Raw genomic sequence first — 14,413 nt, forward strand, 5'->3', positions numbered from 1 at the left:
TGCACAACCAACCGAGAGAACCGCAGCCTTATGATTGTCAAGCAAAATCGATTCAAGAATTTGGGTGAACTTCACAAGGAATGGACTGAGGCTGGGGTCAAGGCATCAAGAGCCACCACACACAGACATGTCAAGGAATTTGGCTACAGTTGTCATATTCCTCTTGTTAAGCCACTCCTGAACCACAGACAACGTCAGAGGCGTCTTACCTGGGCTAAGGAGAAGAAGAACTGGACTGTTGCCCAGTGGTCCAAAGTCCTCTTTTCAGATGAGAGCAAGTTTTGTATTTCATTTGGAAACCAAGGTCCTAGAGTCTGGAGGAAGGGTGGAGAAGCTCATAGCCCAAGTTGCTTGAAGTCCAGTGTTAAGTTTCCACAGTCTGTGATGATTTGGGGTGCAATGTCATCTGCTGGTGTTGGTCCATTGTGTTTTTTGAAAACCAAAGTCACTGCACCCGTTTACCAAGAAATTTTGGAGCACTTCATGCTTCCTTCTGCTGACCAGCTTTTTAAAGATGCTGATTTCATTATCCAGCAGGATTTGGCACTTGCCCACACTGCCAAAAGCACCAAAAGTTGGTTAAATGACCAAGGTGTAGGTGTGCTTGACTGGCCAGCAAACTCACCAGACCTGAACCCCATAGAGAATCTATGGGGTATTGTCAAGAGGAAAATGAGAAACAAGAGACCAAAAAATGCAGATGAGCTGAAGGCCACTGTCAAAGAAACCTGGGCTTCCATACCACCTCAGCAGTGCCACAAACTGATCACCTCCATGCCACGCCGAATTGAGGCAGTAATTAAAGCAATAGGAGCCCCTACCAAGTATTGAGTACATATACAGTAAATGAACATACTTTCCAGAAGGCCAACAATTCACTAAAAATGTTTTTTTTATTGATCTTATGATGTATTCTAATTTTTTGAGATAGTGAATTGTTGGGTTTTTGTTAAATGTGAGCCAAAATCATCACAATTAAAAGAACCAAAGACTTGAACTACTTCAGTCTGTGTGCATCGAATTTATTTAATACACGAGTTTCACAATTTGAATTGAATTACTGAAATAAATGAACTTTTCCTCGACATTCTAATTTATTGAGATGCACCTGTATATATATATAATATAATATAATTTTGTTTTATTTATTTTTTTTCACAAAATGTATGATACCAAATTGGGCACAAAGACTACATTCCTAAGAGCTTGACACAAGTGTTTTAAACTACATTTTTTAAATATTTATTTGGACAACCTGATGACAGAATTTTAATTTTGGGGTGTACTATCCCTTTAAGGTCTGTAGTGACTGGGTGAGTGTATGGATTGAATGCTGGCTTTTGCAGTTTGACATTTCTATGTGGCATGTAAACATGTAAAGGCATTTCTTTTCTCATACATGCTGTACATTCCAACCTGCATTAACCGCTAGATCAAAACACAAATGATGTATTATTCTGGGTCTGATTCATCAGACCCAGAATAAGTCTTACAGTAAGTTGACAAAATAAAGTACTCCAAAAATAAAGATTAACTTAATCGGCTGTCCTGAACACTAAAAACTCTGTTAATTGAAGCATATAGCCCCTTTCAAAACAGTATTATGATGGCACCCTGGTACTTGATTTATACTATGACACTGAATGATTATCATATTCATTTGCCATGTTATTCAAAGAATACCTTGGTAATACCATGATACATTTCCCAAAAAATAGGCAGTACCAAGGTACTTTTTATTAGTGTGGCATATGGCAAGGAATGAATGAGCCAGTTAATTATTGAAAGAGCTCTTAATTTGTATTTTATTCCTGTTGTTAATTTATTTATTTTAATGAATGCCTGGCGATTATTGAAGTGTAGCTAATGGAATTGTTTTGACTTGAGGGTATTTGCTCATGTGTCATTATAGTAAGCAGTAATGAGCTGTAAAACCACTATTGTTTACATTCATATGTGTTGAGGATACCGTGATTCCTGTTCATTTTAAGGAGAAAAAAATCAATTTTTAATTCTTAATTTAACTCATCTCATACCTTTCAAATGTAATATGTTAAAAGGATTGTTCATACAAAAATTAAAGGAAGAATGTTAACCTTTAGTCGCCACTCTTAAAATCTACACTTTTGTGTTTAAACTGGGCTCTCTGGTCTTTACATTTCAGCATGTTACTGGATGATTTGTTGCTTTTGACCACAACTCCCTCTAGTGATCGTTTCAAGAGCCGCATGAAAAAACATATGATATTATCAATTCTTCATGTTTAGTTTCTTTGATTCTCCCTTTGAATTAGAATTTTCATTCACTTTATGTGCCCTCCCCAGCCTGAGTCATCCGCCTCACCTGTCCGAGTACCACATAGGGAGGAAGAAGAGGAAGGTGACCTGAACAAAGCATTAGGCGTACAGCGTTTCCAGCAGATCCTGAGCCCCACTCCCAGAGTTCCCGGCGAGCAGCACCGCACCTACAATGAAAAAGACTTTGAGTGTAAGTTGACAAGTCTCCGTTATGTAAGGAGCCGGTAATGTTTGGTCATAATCTTTTCGAATGATTATGTATTAGTTCCTGTAGCTCAACTGATAAAGCATGACACTAGCAACACTAAGGTCATTGGTTAGATTCCCAGGGAACTCACAAATTCATACAATGTATGCCCTGAATGCACTGTAAGTTGCTTTGGATAAAAACCTCTGCCAAATGCATAAATGTAAATGTAATTGTAAACGTAAATGTCTGCATAGTGAAGTTGTTGTGCATTTATAAGCACTTTCATACACCAGGTGTATACAAATATGACAGTAATTTTGAATTTCATGTTGAATCTCACATGCACAAAGAGCTGCATATTAATTCTGTACATTCATTATAAAATTATTTATTATTTGATTAAGAAATACATCTTGTGCCACTGTCAGTTCAGTCAGTTCAAGTCATTTTCTGTAGAGTATTTTCATTTTAAGTCATTTGACTTTGAAGTTCTTAAGGATTGCAAAATATTCAAATAAAACAGCGAATTTAAGGTAAGTTAATTGAGAAATGAATCGAGACCGAATACGAAAGGGAATGTTTCAAAATGTACACTTTAGCTTCTTTTTTCTATAAAGAATCTTTTGAACTACCTAAAAGTCTGATTCTTATTCAAGGCAGCAAGATATATAGAAATGAATGCTATCGATTTAACACATGATTTCAAGCAATTTAATGTATTAAAAAATAACGTGTTAAAAAAATAAAGCAATTAATTATGCACCGAAATAATGAATTTTCCTACCAACGGAACAATTCAAGCTTAAAGTGCCATCTCCATGTTTTTGCATGCGTTTTTTGCATCCAATCGGACAGATTGATGGCCGATTGTAAAATGGCTTTGGACTGCAGGACAGTGAAAGGCTTATGTTCAGTGACATGGAAAAAAGCTGACAATACTGTATATTGACTTCTAAAGCCACTTTTTGTATTGTAATTAGGGTTGTCGATTTAACAAGTTACTTTAGTTTGATTATTCGGATGAAAAATAACACGTTAAAAAAATGTATGCAATTAACATGCCTCTGACCTTACGTAAATTCCAATATAAGGAGTATTTCCTACCAATTATAATAGTCATTAGGCCTAAATATTATATTTATAATTATTTTAATTATTCTTAATTACCTTTATTTGGGACCTTTGCAAATATTCGGATGCGATTAATTCAATTAATTAATTGCCACATCATGTTAAAATTACAAACAACTGACAATCAATACCTAATTGTAACCAATACATTACTTGTCTTCGCCATGATAATGTAATGTCTTGGAATTATCTGAATTATTATATATTTTTATTATATTGATAATTATTTTGATTATCAAATATTGGATTATCTTAATTGGAGGCTTATTCAGAAAACATTGATATGCGAATAATTGCGATTTAATTTGATTAATTAATTGGCATATCATGTAATTCATTCAATTATAGCATTTTGACCAGCCCTAGTAGAAATAAGGCTCCAGCATTGCCCGCAACCCTGAAGAGGAAAAGTGGCTACAGAAAATGGATGGGTGAATAGATGTATAGTAGAAATAAATTTGTTTGTTACTTGAACACTATAAAAGTATTATTGAGAGTACTATTATTTGAAATATTCACTTTTGCATAATTCATATCTACACTGTTCCAGTTTTATTACTCTAGAGTTTCTTTATTATTAGAGTTCTGCTGTAATAATCTCCATCTTTTTGTATCCAGATCACCGTCACTCCTCCCATCACATCCATCATCCTCTCTCCAAGCTTCCAGGAGATAGCCGGAGGAAGAAGAGTGGGAAGAAGAGGAGGAAGAGCAGCAGTAAGGACCACAGAGTGAGTTCCAGCCCTAGCGCTGCTCTGCCCATTGAGGAGGGTGATGATGAAGAGGAGGAGGAAGAGGAAGAGGCTACGGAAAGCCAGAGTACTACCCCAGTACCAGCAGCAGACACTGAGAGAAAAGACAATGTGCAGGTAATCAGATTTAGGGTTCCCATATCATGGAAAACCTGGAAATATAAGGTCATTTTAAAGCTGAAGTATGTAATTTCTGCACCACCAAATGGAAATGCAAAAATAAACATTGTTTTAAAACAGCTTTCTGAATACATCCTTCATCTGCCATGGATCGAACTAATAGATATTCTTGCCCCAAGCTCATGCCTTTGTTTGAGTTGGTGTTGTGTTGTGCTGGACGGGCCATTCAAAGCAAACAGTGGAATGTTAAAAATGTCACAGAGCTGCAGTGTTTACACTTTTCAGGGAAATTATCTTATAAATGGTTTACTTATAATTGTATCTGCGTATTAAGCTGGAGTATGAGAAAGTATTTGAACATAATAAAAATTACACACATCACCTTTAAAATAGGGATTTCCATGCCTGTAAAAGTCATGAAAATTTGATGTGATTTATTAAAGGGATAGTTTGTTATTTACTGGCCCTTGTTGTTTCATACCCATATGACTTTCTTTCTTCTGTGGAACACAAAAGGAAAATATTAAAGGTGCACTAAGTACGTTTTTGCTTGAATAGCATTTTTAAGAAATATGTTGAAAGTGATGTACACTCACAATAAATGAAGACTCCAGTCATATAAGAAACATAATAAAAGCTGTTAAAGGTATAGTTCACCCCAAAATGAAAATTCTCTCATTATTTACTCACCCTAATGTCATCCCAGATGTGTATGACTTTCTTTCTTTTACAGAACATAAGCTAAGATTTTTAGAAGAATATCTCAGCTCTGTTGGTCCTCACAATAAAAAAAAATCCTTTTTAACTCAAAATCTACACTTTCACTTTCACATTCTGGTGTGGAAGTGACTTTTACTTTCACATTCAGCCAGCTATTGGGTGGAGCTGTTCAAAGATGGGGATTGATAGTAAAAAAGACGTAAATATTGATCTGTTTCTCACCCACACCTATCATAAAGCTTCAGAAGACATGGATTTAACCACTGGAGTCGTATGGATAACTTATATGCTGCCTTTATGTCCTTTTTGGACTTTCTGATTTCTGGTCACCATTCACTTGCATTATGAGGACCCCCAGAGCTGAGATATTCTTCTAAAAATCTTCATTTGTGTTCAGCAGAAGAAAGAAAGTCATACACATCTGGGATGGCATGAGGGTGAGTAAATGATGAGTGAATGTTCATTTTGGGGTGAACTATCCCTTTAAATGTTAAATAGATCGGGCCGCCCCCTCATGGGCGCTGCCATGTAAACAGCAACTGACTGAGTTACTACCTCTAATAATGACAATAATAATAACATGTTTACTTTATATACCGCTTTCAGCCCACGCTCAAACATAAAGGTACATGTAAACAAAACAAGCAAACCAAACAATATAACAACAAGCATAATATACTTACTACAAACAACAACAGAACCCAAGTTAACAGAATAGTCCAGAGTGACGGAATGGTATTGATAAACAGGAGTGTGGTCCAGCAGATATTCTGAACAGAATGAGTGCAAGTGAAAAGATAAAATGTCATGAAACAAACCGCTACTACCTGCAGCTCTCAGGGTGCAGATCATGGATAAACGGCACAATATCAAACGGCAATCGCGAGTAGATGCCGGTCTACAGCCGGGAGAGAGCTCGTGAGTCACGGCTGCCCAGTCACAGTCCAACATGCAACAACGTGTGAAAATGCATTTGGATTTAATCCAAGAATGTTCATAATAGAGATATGTGTAGTATGAGACGAAGAAAAACACACACAAAAAGTAAGAAAACAGAAGATACACAAACATATATGATGTGAAGCGGCAGCAAACAAATTTCCAGTATCCAGGACAATGGTGTCAGTAAAGAGTCCAAAACCACAAGTACTACTGGGACTGACGGGACGAGTGAGACAGCTAAAATTTTACTGAGTGCATCTTTAAAAAAAAATCTTTAATGCTCTTTCAGTATAATTGAAGGAGACTGGATCCATCAAGTGCTACTTGGTTTGATAGTTTATCTAATGCAATGGCGTTCAGACATACAGTATAAACATGTGGGTAAAGTGTGATTATTGTTGTGGCCACTTTAAATTGTGATTCACTCTACTTTTAAAGACAATGAATGCAAACATAAACAGCATGAAAATGCATGTCCATACAAATCAGAGCTTTTAAATTACAGTGCTACCTTCAGTATCAGAGTCAGCATTATTTCTCTCATTTTATCTCTGGTCCAGTTTTTTGTCTCTGATGATGAGCCCCATGTGTCCACACCCGAGCATTCCCATCCTCATGCTGCTCGAAGTCTCCTGATCGTCCCCTCCACTGCTGTGTGCTCGGAACCCCAGGACAGCACACCTACCGAGTGAGTCCGTCTGCTTTGAGGATTTATCTTTTTCATTTATCTAACAAACTTTTAATAACACTCAATGTAGTTCCTCTAATATCCTAAAGTCAACATGAAATCAAAATTGAACCTAGCAGTTTGTTATCGGCATGTTGTAAATGGTGGATGCTGTAAGATGTGTAGTAAAACCTATATAACATTCACCTTTAACTGTGCTCTTGGTTTACTGTAAATTGCAGTCACTGGGTGCCAGTGCTCTGCACACCCTGTGTCGTTTCCAAGTACAAGTTATTTCAGAGACCAGCAGGGTATCTGCCTCTCTCTAGATCTACATCACCTACTGTCAACATCACTCATCCGTTGCTACAAGCAACTGCCCTTTGCTTTTATATACCCCTCTCTATCTGTTCTTTCTGTTCTGTTATCTTCTTAAGTGCTAGAGGTCTTTGTCAGATAATTCCTGTGTGTTGTTTTCTTCTGTTCTTTTCATTCAATAATAGTATTAGTTAATAATGACAGGGATTTTGTCCCACAGCTAATTTAAAAACATTTTAACATTAGGGATTTTGTCTAAAAAGCTTTTAAAAACATAACTTGGTCCGAAATAAAGGTAAGTGCATCTATGAGAATTTTTCCAAAGCCAATCTGTAGCAAATATTCTGCCAGTTCAGTTACTTTAGATTGAATTGGATGATATACTGTGATATAAGTCTGTTTTTGTTATGATTTGTGATTATAAGTGCATTACATGTTATTTAATAAAAACATAAAAACTTTTATTATTATTAACCATAATTTTTTGCTCTACATTTTTGTTCTTGGAAGACATTGAGGCTTCTTTTCACCTCGGATGCATTAAAAATACCTTAAACATTAGTAATGTTATTAAAAAAGCTCATTATTATACTGTTTGAAATAACTGTTTTATATTTAAAAATTAATCTTTTTTTTTTTTCAGTTGCTGAAGTGCTGAGTACACTTTTTCTTGCAAGTACAATTTTGGTTTTAAAATTGCTAAAAAGTAACCTGTCTGTCTAGAAAGTAATCAGTATTTTGAGAGATGAAGGTTATTCCATGCACTGCTATCTTGAAAGAAGAAAGCAAACAGGATAGAGAGGGAAGGGTACACCCATTATTATTTAATTTGTTTGCATGCATATATATATATATATATATGGATATGTATGCATGTGTGTATAATTGAGTATGAATATGTATCTTATCAATGTTTTCTTTTTCTTTTGTGGGCTGGCACATGTGTAATCAAGCCAGTTTTGTTTGCATTTTATTTATTAATTTATCACTCTTGCATTTTTGTAGTTAACACAAAACTGAATGTGCTTTTTTTCCCAATTGTTAATGTCTTTTAGAACATCTGAGCCTGCTCCAGCGTCCACCAGCACAACTGAACCCAGCTCTCTGCCCCGCGTGTCGAGCCGCAGCTACGACCTTCAGGAGAGGCGTCGCACGGGCAACATGACAGGTACCGATCAGGCTAAATACCAGCGGATCCCCACAGATGAATTTGAGGCACGGACCCTGGCCTCAGCTGACCTCGACGGCATTAAAAGTGAGTTTGTAGTACAAATACATACTAGGTTTCATCTGTAGACCAGGTGTGATTAAGTGTTCAAGTATTGTAGGATTGGTTCCAAATTATGGCACAAATTTCAATCAAACTTCAGAACAAATTTCTAAATCTGCATTCCTTTTGAATTTTTTTGACTAGGGCAATAGAGCGCAACAGTCTGGTTGGGGAAGTAAAACTCCTATTCATTTTTTCCATAAGGGAATAGATTTTTAACAATAACTAACTTAACTTTTAAGACAGATATACCGTGAGCTCTGAGGTTGTTAATCAATGGTATACGCCTCTGTTGAAGCCATCAGTGCCTGTTATTTCAACTTAATTTTTAAAAGAAATTATGTTAAAAAGCGGAATTTCTGGTGAAGAACTACTCTACCCATGATCTTAAAGGAAAAATTATGCCCCGATAAGAGAATTGTGGCCAGCAAAGTGCGCCAAAAGAGCTCTGTAGCAACCGCCAAATTCCATGACGCACTGTGAATGACGCTATAGAGTCGGTCTCCCTACATTCTCAGAGTACATCTATTTTTCCATATTTCTGAATATTTTGCAATAAAAAATGTATATACAGTACTGTGCAAAACTATTAGGCACTTATGAAAAATGTTGCATGGTGAGGATGTCTTCAAAAATAATGACATAAATAGTTTTCATTTATCACTTAATGTCATACAAAGTCCAGTAAACATAAAAAAAGCTAAATCAATATGCTAAATACGATGTTCAGTGGGGGGCTTTGTGGGGGCCATGACATCTGTTGCAGGGCTCCCTGTTCTTCTATTCGAATCTTTTATTTTTGCAAAAGTAATGTTTGGGAGTCTAACATTTATATTTCTTATTGACACACTAAAGCTGAAGATATAAATAACCATCTTAAGACAAATGCTTTTGTGAAACATCTTATGAGTCTAAGACTTTTGCACAGTACTGTATACTGTAGTTTATTTTTACTTATAAACAACAAATTTAAATCATTGGTTTTATATTTTTTCCATAATTTTTAATTTGATTACGTCATTTGCAATGCTTAATAGAATTGTAGTTCATTCCCTCATCAAAGACACCTTCATCTTTTTGTCAGATTTTTCACTGTTTGTAACATTGTGATTCAGCTCCGAGCTGTTTGGTTCATGGCTTAGAACTCTTTTATAAAAAGTTTTTATAAATTCCCTATGGAAAAAAATGAATGGGAAAAATACTTCCATAACCAAAATGGCTGAAAAAGTGGGCAGACACAGTACACATCTATAACCTTCGAGTATTACCGTAGAACTCTTATAAGACCTAAGTTCTCCGGTTGCATATCTACCTTTCACTTTGATATTTTTCCTTTTTTTTTTTTTTTTATTTTACACGTTCCCATTGGGCTTTAAACTTAAGCAAAGCAAAACAGGGTCCAAGGGGTTAGACAGTCCTCACTTAAATGAGTCTTCTCTCATTTTGAAATCAACCTCCACATATCCTTCTGGTCGCTAGCCCAGAGCTTTATCGACTTTGCCATGCCACCCCCAACACCACAGTATGTCAACCTTGGTCAACTAATTCCCTGAAATGGAACCCCTACAAAGCGTGTCTGCGTAAAACAAATGCTGGACTATATTTGGATCATTCTTTTTTTAAATGTTTCAATCTTTTGATTAGTTTGACAATCAAGCGCAAATTTTTGGCCCATTCTTGCTTTATCACCAGGAGGTAAAGCAGGCTGTATTTTGAGACAGCAAAAGTAAAAAGTACTTGGGTGTTTCCACTGATTTCATTGTCTCTTGAGTGATTTGTACCCAGCATCCCGCTACACTTCACAATACGGGCGTTTTATGCCCGAGTGGGGGTAAGACTTTCTCAGAATTCAGCTGTATATCAACAGTTCCTGTAATATACCACATCAGCTTTCTTATGCCTTGTGGGCCACTAATTACCCTGGAAAAGGCCCAGCTGCTGGCATATGCTCAACAACAGGAATTTATGTTTCTCAAACTTCGGGTACTTTTAGTACTGCAGACTTCTCGAAAGTAAAGTCTTGTTAAATCATTTTCACACCCTCATTCATTTTTATTAATTTGTCTACTAACAAAGTCTAATGGTGTGTTCACATGTTGGAACTGATAAGTACAAGTTGTAAACTCTAAATTCTATGAAAGCATAGACAGTCATGACGTCATGTAAAAATAACCAATATGGCAGCGACCTCAACAGTAAAGGCAGTGAAACCATGTTTCTGTGGGATATGCCATTTTATTACGCCTTTGATGCCTGGAGCATTGTTTTGTTCTTAAACAGATGTAGGTGAAATAATGAATTCATGTAGTAATGAGCATTTTGCTGTTTTGTTGTTATAAGTGTTGGCATAGAAAGAAGTAACTTACGAGATCTATGGACGTGAATAGCACCGAGTGGAATCTCAGAGTTGCCATCTCATACTTAAAGTAATTCCGATATGACGTGAACACACCATAACGGTGTATGTACATGCGTCACAGGAGGTTTGTCATTTTTTTTTCCTCAATGTCATTCCCACCACAGTGTTATTTCCAGCATATCTCAGATTCTGTATTGTGTTTTATAGAATTCTATGAAATGACAGTGATGGAAATGATGCTATAAAAGTTTTTGAAACAACATGGCATGCGTGTTGGAGAAGTAACACCAGACATTCTGTGCAGTGATTCCAAAAACACTTAAAAATGAACAGTATGAATGCCATTGCATGAAATGTCAATGAATGATATCAAAATATCAAACAAAGTGCCATTTGTTTTAAAGAAACATAGACAATACGAATGTATATGAACATTCATATTGCCGGCTTCCAAATGCATTAAACTTAGAAATTCAGTTTAACGGTGCAAATACTGAGTTAATGTAACTGTTTACATGATAATTTGCACTTCAGTTACAATGTATGAATTTTATGTGTATGAACATTTTAATGTAGTTTCATAAGTTGTTTCATATATACCCTACTTTTTGTGCAATATTTCCTTGAAAAGTTTCAATGTCTCTTTAAAACAAATGGCAATTTGTTTGATATTTTGATATCATTCAATGACATTTAATGCAGTGGCATTCATACTGTTTGATAAGTGAATCCTGAAATTGTAAACTTGCCAGTTTAAACTCACAGAGCTCCATTAGATGTGTGGGAAAAAGCAGTCAGCCTTTAATTCACAATACACAATTAATTTACTCCTTTACTTTGGCCTCTTATCTTGATTGCAGTTAGAATCTCATTCACAATTCCTGCACTCTCACTAGTTAGTGCAATCCCCATGAATTCTCTTCCCTCACCTATTGACCCAGCATGTCCTTGGCAACAGACCCGTCCTGTAACTTTACCCTCATGAGCTTTGTATTATGAACAAAGGCAATGGTCTGCCTCTCATCCCTAGCAATGAGATTTTACATAGCGAGTATGTTCATTTTGCTGATTTGCGGAGTGCTGTAGGTACATGCATCTTTCTTCCTTATGATGGGTTTCTAGTTTTCCAGATGGATTTCCTCCTCCATGTAAAACCATGACAATCTGATATATGTCTGCAAAAGGTTAAAGTTCCAAAATTATGAATGTTAAGTTTATGAGAGTTGTAATCTGAAAAACAGTACACTATCAATGTATTGACCGTCTCTTATACAATATTTAATCATGTACAGTGTGGCCTTTTATCACCCTGAAGGGGTTTATTTTGCAACAATGTCTGCCTGAATGTACATTATCCCACTTATTACACATCTAACCAAATAAAGTTCAAATAAATGTATAATGCGAGAAAAAAGACACTATAAAGTGATACGGGAGACATGAACAGATGTAGGGAATAGTGCAACAGGAAAATCCCATTCATTTTCTTAGGCGAATTGATTTTTAACAAAAAAAATGTATCCTTATAGACAGACCTACTGTAAGCTCAGAGGTTGTTAATCGATGGTATATGCTCCTGTTGAAGCCATCAGTCCTCATTATTTCAACATAGTTTTTTTTTTTTTTTTTTTACGTGTCTAATAGCGGAATTGCTGGTGAATAACTGCACTACCCATGATCCTGAAGAGAAAAGCTCCAACAATCAGAGAATCCCGGCAAACAAACCGCACCAAATGAGCAATCTAGTCAGTTTCCCTACACTCTCAAACTACTAAATATCTGAATATTTTGCATTAAAATTGTAATATATTGTTTCCATGGTTCAACAACTTTAAATTAATAGTTATATTTTTCCATTGTTTTTCATTCGAAAGACGTTAAGTACACAGTTTTGTCTTTTTGTCTGATTTTCAACTATTTTTTTGTTTCAAATCAAAGTTTGTCATGTTGTGATTCATCTCGGAGCTGGTTGGTTTGGTTCATGGCTCAGAACTCTTTTATGAAGGGTTTTATGAATTCCCATTCAAAACAAATGGATGGGAAGAATACTTACGGAATCAAAACAACTGAAAAAGTATGCAGGAACTGTTGCACTCTATTGGCAGATTGCAGAGATTTAACAATCAGAATCAAGTATTCAAGAGAGCTGTGTATTTAATATATATAAATGTACTTTTCCAGGCCATCGTTTTGAAGATGTTCCAGGGGTACGACGACACCTGGTTAGGAAGAGCACCAAGGGTCAAGTGGTACACATTAGCAAAGATCACAAAGAACAAAGCACACGCAGCCGTAAACTGGACCGAACACCGCATGAGGTAAGACCCATTTTCACTGGTTGCTCTGACTTGTTGTTGTCTGGAGTTTGGTTATAGCTAATCTTCTATTAACCCAGTCTCAGCCCAAATACATTTAATTTGGTGGTTATTTTATGCTCTAACTAAAATGTTTGAGCACCTTTCCTACATACTGATGATTTGGGACAAATTGTTGTTTTTGGTCCTTCATGACTAGCTAGTTTTCAGGTCACAAAGTTCAGACCGATTGCTTCAGGGCCGTATCTCAGATTGAAACTAACTCACCACCTTCCCACTTTTATTTTGGAGAAGCCCACTGTCCTTGAGAACAAACATAAGGAGGATTTTTCGGGGGCAGGACCCGATTAAAAATGAATGAACTTCTTCCCTTTCACACACCTAAGAATAAAGAAAAGATCAGCTTGGGTAACTAGACACCACAAGCCTTCAGAGTCAGCCATGTTTTATTAACGCCCTCAGGTCCCCCTCTAGCCAGGTAAACCAGCTAGTTCTTGGGATAAATTAGATTGCGTATGGACCCTCTAACTTCTAAATGACATTGGTGGATGTTCACACCTCTGTCTGTCGCCTCAGCGGTTGGTCGTGCTCTAACGCTCTGCTTCTTCGACAAACAGCATGGTCCTTTTAGACTTTTCCAGACGAGTTGCTCAACACCAGAAGGTAAGGAAACAGTGCATTGGTACAGGATGTTTACTTGTTAATGCTTGGATGCACACATTTGTCAGTTTTGTAAAAGATCTAACCCAATGGCAATTGAAATGCAAGTACAAGCTACTTGGATGGTAAGGATCTGCTGAAGTTTAATTGGCATATTGCTTTAAATATCTTAGAATGTTAGGGGTGGGATCAGCAGTATTTTATCGATACAATACACTCATACAATAATAATAACAAATACAATAATACTGCAATTCTTTGTTAATTGTATTGTGGTTAAAAACTGGGAAAGGTGGCAAATCTTTTACTAATTTTTTTCTCATTCATCTTCATAGGGCTTCGCGCAACAAGTGTAGAACTTCCTGCTTCGTTGTACAGCTTAGGCACATCAATGTCAGTTTTTTGGTTGTGAGCACTGCAAAAAAAACATTTTTTACTGAGTATTTTTGTCTTATTTTCTGGTAAATATATCTAAACATCCTTAAAACATGAAATAATTACTTGAAGCAATATGGCATAAGATATTAAGTCTTGCTTTCAGAGAAATCTAAACATTTAGTGGGGTTTATGCTTAAAACATGAGAAAACGGTTTGCCAATAGGGTAAGAAAAATAAACTTGTTTTCCATTTGAATCAAGTTTTTTTTTCTTACCCCATTGTTAAATATTTTTT

General features: G+C 36.2%; 1 protein-coding gene across 3 annotated transcripts in view; it reads left to right on the top strand.

The window, feature by feature from the left end:
* Nucleotides 1-14,413, top strand: part of LOC127434635 (anion exchange protein 2-like) — an 81,779-nt gene that overhangs the window by 43,424 nt on the left and 23,942 nt on the right. For all 3 annotated transcript variants that reach the window (XM_051687512.1, XM_051687511.1, XM_051687513.1), the window contains 5 exons: nt 2,325-2,487; nt 4,237-4,487; nt 6,713-6,840; nt 8,193-8,392; nt 12,948-13,084. In XM_051687512.1, coding sequence (XP_051543472.1) covers nt 2,325-2,487; nt 4,237-4,487; nt 6,713-6,840; nt 8,193-8,392; nt 12,948-13,084 — 879 coding nt within the window. The remainder of the gene's footprint in view (nt 1-2,324; nt 2,488-4,236; nt 4,488-6,712; nt 6,841-8,192; nt 8,393-12,947; nt 13,085-14,413) is intronic.

The sequence above is a fragment of the Myxocyprinus asiaticus genome, chromosome 44, assembly GCF_019703515.2.
Source record: "Myxocyprinus asiaticus isolate MX2 ecotype Aquarium Trade chromosome 44, UBuf_Myxa_2, whole genome shotgun sequence".
Lineage (NCBI taxonomy): Eukaryota > Metazoa > Chordata > Actinopteri > Cypriniformes > Catostomidae > Myxocyprinus > Myxocyprinus asiaticus.